Below are 7025 nucleotides of genomic sequence, written 5' to 3'. Positions count from 1 at the left end.
CACATTAAGGATCAGGCCCACTCAGCCTCCTTCAAACAACACATTGCCTTGCTCTGATTCTAGATCACTCTCCTCCACCAACCCCCAGGGTCATGTAACAAACTACCCTTGGAGAAGATGGTGAATGAGGTGCCCTTTTAATCTTTCAAGTAGGTTAGAAGATGTTAGACTACCATGACATGTGCCCGTCAAACCAAGTAACTTAATATGGCACTTGGGAATTCTACATCATTTTACCAAGACCCTGGTCAGAATTAAAGTTACTACCTTATTAGATGGATGTATCTCTACACAAATGCCTGGCATGTAATAAATATCAAATGGTAGTGTTGTATGATGAAATGAGAACATATCCAAATTCATATCAATAAATTTTTACTAAGGTGACTAATGGGAAAATAGTAGGACACTGAATCTTCTCTGTGATCATGTAGTCTAGTAATTGTAACAGGTAAGTAGTTACTAGGAAAAAAAAGTGATAAGTGGCAGTTGGGATGCTACAGAATCAGAGGGTGGGGTCTCAGGGAGCAATTATGCCCTCCATGAAATGATCACTCTCAGCTGGCATTATTGAGGGTCTCCAGGCTAGTTGCTGCAGGGTGTGGTTCACACCTTTATTTTTGCATTTTATTCATTGATGTTTCAGTCTCTCATCCTGAAGTATGATCTGCCTTTGTTCCCTGGGCTGCCACTGTCCAGCATGGGGAGAACAATTACTTGCTAAATAACCACATTGGGCTAGTTTTCTAGCTACTCCATGGTTCCTTTGTGCTGTTATCATTTTGGTGTTTATAATAGTTTTATGCCATAAGAGTTTCAAACCATACAGAAGTAAGTATTACACAGTCTTTCTTCTGACAGGCTCAGTCCTGCTTAGAGTTAGCCATTATTAACTTTTCCTTTTGGAAACTGCCTGAACCAATGTAAGCAGAGTGAATGTGTGCTTTCATTTGCATGTTTACATCTTCTAAAAACATTGTGCATACGTGGGACTCTCCTATAAGAACCTCCTTTGCCAAGCCATTTTTGGGGTTTAGAGACATGGGCAAAGTATGTCTCTAAACTTAGGATGATACGACTCAAGAGTTCACTGTTCTGAACTCAAAAGGGGCTGAGAATGTTTTGTTCTTTTCATATCTGTTGACATTAGATGTTCTTCCAATTAAAAAGAAAGACCATAGATGTCTCAACTAAATTTGTTTTACTTGTAATCATATTCTATGGTTTATATGGCATATAATATATGTGTGTATTTACATGTGTGATATATGTGTGCATGTGTATATATTATATATAGACAATTGTATGTATGTGTATATTTCTGCCCATTCTCCTCTTGAATCAGTTCCTTATTCTTTTGAAGACTTTTCTGTAAGTTAAAAAATAAACCCAAGCTCTTTGTCTTACCATCTTCCCATTGACTTGTGTATGGTCTTACTTTCTGACACAGAGAAATTACAAATGTATGTAATTTTGCAATATTTGTGCCATTGATTTGACTTCTAGATTATGTGTTTAGAGGCTTTCTTGTTCTGTGACTTTTGCCTTCTAATTAGACCCTCTTGGTCAGAAGCAGCATTGTTCAGAATACAGTTAGTACATCTGTTTCTCCTGCAGTGGTTCACACTGTTACTGAGAAGGAATGGTGATGCTTGGGCTAGCACCTCCCAATAGTCCTGACAATCCCTTAATCACAAGAAAGAAATAGAAAACTGGACAGGGACAATCAGTCAGTTGCTGAGGGAACTGTCCTCTCTCTGCTAAGTAGCCTTACTTTTCTTCATTCTGGGAAGGGAGTTTGATGGCTGTCACAACCCCAGCATTAATTTTGTAACTCAAAAGCTTATGTGGTTAGAAAATGTAAGCAAGGTATGAGTCTTGGAATAAAATGGTCCTCTTTTTGGCACAAGCCACAGATAGATAGCACATTTGGAAATATCACAGCTTTCCGTTGTCTCAGACAAGGGGATAAGTGAAGAGAGATAATGGAGTCCAGTGAATTGGGTGTACAGAAGTACTTTGAGCTAAGAAAGGTGCTTTTGAACTTGGTCTGTCCCATTAGTGAGTCCAGTTCTTTATCACAGGGACAGCTTGTGGCTAGTGAGTCCAGTCCTGTATCAGAGGGACAGCCAGTGACTAGTGAGTCCAGTCCTGTATCAGAGGGACACCCAGTGACTACTGTGGCTGTCTCTGGCATCCCTCTGTGACCCTGACCCTTCTCATTTTCATGGCAATCTGCTAACCCTCTTTTCCCAGCATCACAGCTTATTTGCTGAGTTTGTGTAAAGTTGGATCAAAACAGCCTTGGAGGTCCATGTTTCTATGCTTCTGTTAGCATTGTTCTTTGTGGGTGATAACCAGTGAGAGAATATCTCTTTCTTGGAACCTCACCTGCCCACCAGCTATTGTCCATTTTCAGTAAATTAAGGCCAGGCCATGCTGCCAATCACTTTGAACTAGTTACTCAGCATCAAAAACCCTTCCCTCCTCCCTTGTAAAAATGACCCAACCTAATTGATTATTTGACTGTGCTATGTGTCTCCTGGACATTGTGTCAATCTTCTTGTTCTTGTGATATAGCAGAACTTTTCATGGTTATGGATAATAGGATATCCAAGATCAATCAAGGTTTAAAAATTTGTGTGTATATAGTGGAGTCTCATTGCCTACCTCAAAGATGGTACTCTCTGTAGTACAGAGACAAGAATTTCTCTGGAAATGTTTGCAAGGATATTATTGCTGCCCATGAGGGAACAACTTTTCCATAGGCATGTTTCTGTTACCCTTGTATTGGTATTAGATTTCAACACCTGAGTCATCACATTCCATAAATATTCTGGCCATAGCAGCTCTCAGCATTCTGTATTTCTTGTCACTACATCCAAGACTAGGTTATGAACCAAGTCACAGTAGCTGAGCCATCTAGTTAATATGAAAAGACTTTGTTTTTCTTCATTTTTCAATTATCACAGAAAAGGAAACAGTTTGGAGCCAATATCTCTGGAAGAAAGAGATGTTCTGTATTAGTTTTTTTAATAAGCATTCCATGCATGGATAACCAATTGGGAACAAAGGATCGCATCTCAAGATGGGCTGCATGCACTTTTATGCTGAGACCTCAGTGCGAGTCAGAGCCATTTCTTATGTGTGACCATGGCTGTTGAAACGGCAGTTCTAGAGAAACCACCACCAAGTCCAGAGGAGTCTAATGACAAAAAGATCCATCCTTCCATCTCCCCAAGTACCTATTCTCACAGTTTTTTCAAGCTTAACCACGTTAGCATGTGGAACCAATACATTTTAATGATTTGGTTTCTAAGTTAAAGATAGTAACAGTTGTCATTATGAGTAATAAAAAGCATAGATAGTCTTTTCAATATCACATCACTTCACCCACTAACAGTATTTATATCTTACAATGTGCCAGTCATTATTAGATGGTGGGCATACATCCAAGAAGGGGATAGTAACTGTAGCTGATAAGTATTGTGCTCTTACTGTCTATATATTACCTCATGAAATCCACAGATCAGCTTTGTAATTAAGTGCTTTGTAATATCGAATTGAAGACAAAGGAATGGTATTTAGAGAGACAGAATAATGTTAATAAGGATGAAAGCTGGACCACATAGTGTTTATGGAACATTTACTGTCATTTCCACATGAGACAGACCCAAATCCATACCCTCAAGGAATCCATACTCTGAACTAAGGAGCATCTCTATCCAGAAACCAGTCACTTAAAAATCTCAAGAGTGTGAAGACCCCAAAGAGTTTGCCACCTTTCAGTTAATCTGTGGCTCATACACACACTGTGTTGCTGGAAGTCTCTTGATTGATATGCACTTCCTCTGTTTCCAACAAACCCCTTTATCTTGTCCCCCGTGTCCTCCTGGCATCCCCAGTGTATATTTCTGCATGCTCCCTCCCTTCCCTGTTCCTTTGGTCTCTCTCCCACCTAGATAATTATTAGATTCTCAAATGTTGCTGTGTAGCTTCAGAGGAGAACATGGGAGGGAAGGACACCTGACCACAAATGAAGCAAGGTATTTATAGAGGGCTTGGCACATCTGGGGGTTCTTCCTTTATGATTTCTGGTGTTTAATGGACTCCAGGAAAGCAGGAACCCACTGATTTCCCAATGTGCTGGGCTCCTTCCTTCTTGCTTTCTGGCACTCCAGTCATGCAGAATTCCAAAAGCACATCCACACCACTCTGTTGTTGTTAATCTAATTTTTTCGTGATTAACAACTTAGTTCATTATGTTTCCAGCTCACATTAATCATCTTTTTTGAGAGTTTGGTAACATTTGGAATCATTTCCCTATGAATTTACCCATCTGGGATCTCTATAAAAGATAAGTTTGCACAAAACTGTTTGCTGCTCACTGCTGAGAGTGAAGGTACTTATTGTTCCCTGAATCCTGGGAGGATATTTCTGAAGTAAACTGTGGTTCCTTCACCATTAGCGACCCCATTAATTGAGCTCCATGAGGTTCCCAACATGGCTCAAGACCCAAAGCAGAAAGATTTTTGCTACAATATGATAGTAATGAAAATCCCTAAAAAGCAGTGTTCTGTGGAGCCTGCCTGCACCTCTGGAGCAGATGGGAGTGAAGGAAGCTGTGAGGGCATTGGAAAGAGAGGAGAGAGGGATGAGTCAGAGCCAAGACCCTGGCAGGGGCCCTGTCTTTACACCCACAGGTTATTTGACCTTAGAGAAGACACATGCCTCAATAAAATCTATTCACTCCTCCTATGAGCTACTATCATAGGGTAGTTCTGAATGTTGGCTTGCATTCTCTCCTCTGCTCTCTTCTATTGAGAAAACTCGGCAATATTGTTAATCCCATATTTTTCCAAAACTAATAATGTTTATGTGTATGTGTGCATGTGTACATATAGTATATATAATATATACGAGAAAGAAAAAGTCAACTATTGGGGAATTTCTATGGCTGCTTCTAACATTAACATATGTGTTTATGCACACAAAGTATACACACATGTGTAACAGTATATATAAACAATATGTATATGAATAATATATGTGGTGTGTACATATGTGTATGTATAGGCAAGCATCAGTGAAAGAACAAACAACCTATTAGGGTTGTCCTAGAAGCCAGTATTCTTAATTACCTTTTTTATATAAAAACTCATACAGCAAGTGCTTTGTTTGAGCTGGGCAGAGGATACGTTGTTTAGGAAACAGATAGAGAATCCTCTGGGATGCAGTTGTGAGCATCCTCCTGGGTACTGTGTAGTCTCAGGAGCTCAGAAAAAAGCAGTTCCTGTGGAGGCCCCTGTTGGTTTGCTCCCAGCACCATCATGAAGCTCAGAGGCAACTGTCCACTTCTTAGGTTAGATGTTTCTTTAGAGACAGTGTTCTCCATTGAATATTTTCTCAAAGCCCATGACAGACATTTTTGTCTATGATCATTAACCTTGAAATGTAGGTATCTGTTTTTGCTGTTGCCCAATGCAGGATTGAATTGCATAATGCCTGTGTTACTGTAGGAAGGGTAAAAGACATGATTAAATTTTATTGCCATAAAAAGGCCAACGAGTGGAGTAGAAGAACTGGGGTAAGTTTTTCTAATTCTGCCTTGACTGAAAACAAGGTGATGGGATGTGGAAATGTTGACCTCTGTTGAGAGTCTTTTCCCAGCACTGGGGACTTCAGCAGGAGATTCCCATTACACAGGAAACCTCCAGTGGCCTTGGCGGAAATTACCTGCCTAACTCACATTCCAGCCCCTGTGGACCTGAGGGCACATTTTAATTGCCATGTACCTCTCCTTGCAAGTGAGCTAATTGAGTCTGCTTCCCTTTCCTCTAGATTTCCAAGTGAGGACACTAATAATGAAAACTGTGTGCTAGCTGCATCCCTTTGAAGCATCCAGGAAGGAAATCCAGAGTGTGGTCAGAACTGTTGCAGCACTCGGAATAAATGAGGAATGGACTCGGGATTATGCTGAGATTCCAGAATGAATCTGGTCGACCTGTGGCTATCCCGTTCCCTCTCCATGTGTCTCCTCCTCCAAAGCTTTGTTCTGATGATCCTGTGCTTTCATTCTGCCAGTATGTGTCCCAAAGGCTGCCTTTGTTCTTCCTCTGGGGGCTTAAATGTCACCTGTAGCAATGCAAACCTCAAGGAAATACCCAGAGATCTCCCTCCTGAAACAGTTTTGCTCTATCTGGACTCCAATCAGATCACATCCATCCCCAATGAGATTTTTAAGGACCTCCATCAACTGAGAGTTCTCAACCTGTCCAAAAACGGCATTGAGTTTATTGATGAGCATGCATTCAAAGGAGTAGCAGAAACCTTGCAGACCCTAGACCTGTCTGACAACAGGATTCAAAGTGTGCACAAAAATGCTTTCAACAACCTGAAGGCCAGGGCCAGAATTGCCAACAACCCCTGGCATTGTGACTGCACTCTCCAGCAAGTTCTGAGGAGCATGGCATCCAATCATGAGACAGCACACAATGTAATTTGCAAGACTTCAGTGTTGGATGAACATGCTGGGAGACCATTCCTCAACGCTGCCAATGATGCTGACCTTTGTAACCTCCCTAAAAAGACCACTGACTATGCCATGCTTGTCACCATGTTCGGCTGGTTCACCATGGTGATCTCTTATGTGGTATATTATGTGAGGCAGAATCAGGAGGATGCCCGGAGACACCTTGAATACTTGAAATCCCTGCCAAGCAGGCAAAAGAAGGCAGATGAGCCTGATGACGTTAGCACTGTGGTATAATGACCATGTTGACTGGCACTGGGAAAGTAGCTTCTGGTTGTAGTAGAGTAAGTGGTTCACTTCTTCCTCCATTGTACACGTTTAAAACTTTGTATTTTAGTTTCTTTGGAATCATGGCACTGTTGAACTTTTCACAAATACTACCACACTAATAATTTTAGTTTAGGTGATCTTCCCCCATTAATTGTGCCCCTGGTTCCCGAGTAACAAACTCTCTGAACATTAGTTAGACCCATCTCACTATTTAATAATGAAA

The 7025-nt window shown here is 40.9% G+C and overlaps 1 protein-coding gene across 1 annotated transcript; it reads left to right on the top strand.

Annotated features, from left to right (window-relative positions):
- The first annotated feature begins 5989 nt into the window (after nucleotides 1-5989).
- Nucleotides 5990-6769, top strand: Lrrc3b (leucine rich repeat containing 3B). Its single transcript, XM_035452403.1, has one exon. The coding sequence runs from the start codon at nucleotides 5990-5992 to the stop codon at nucleotides 6767-6769; it is 780 nt and encodes a 259-aa protein (XP_035308294.1).
- The last annotated feature ends 256 nt before the right edge of the window (nucleotides 6770-7025 follow it).

Source organism: Cricetulus griseus (genome assembly GCF_003668045.3).
Source record: "Cricetulus griseus strain 17A/GY chromosome 1 unlocalized genomic scaffold, alternate assembly CriGri-PICRH-1.0 chr1_1, whole genome shotgun sequence".
Classification (NCBI taxonomy): domain Eukaryota; kingdom Metazoa; phylum Chordata; class Mammalia; order Rodentia; family Cricetidae; genus Cricetulus; species Cricetulus griseus.
This window is presented reverse-complemented; position numbering and strand designations above follow the sequence as displayed.

Coding starts and splice junctions, on each gene's coding strand:
- Lrrc3b (XM_035452403.1), top strand. CDS start 5,990: ATGAATCTGGTCGACCTGTGGCTATCCCGTTCCCTCTCCATGTGTCTC.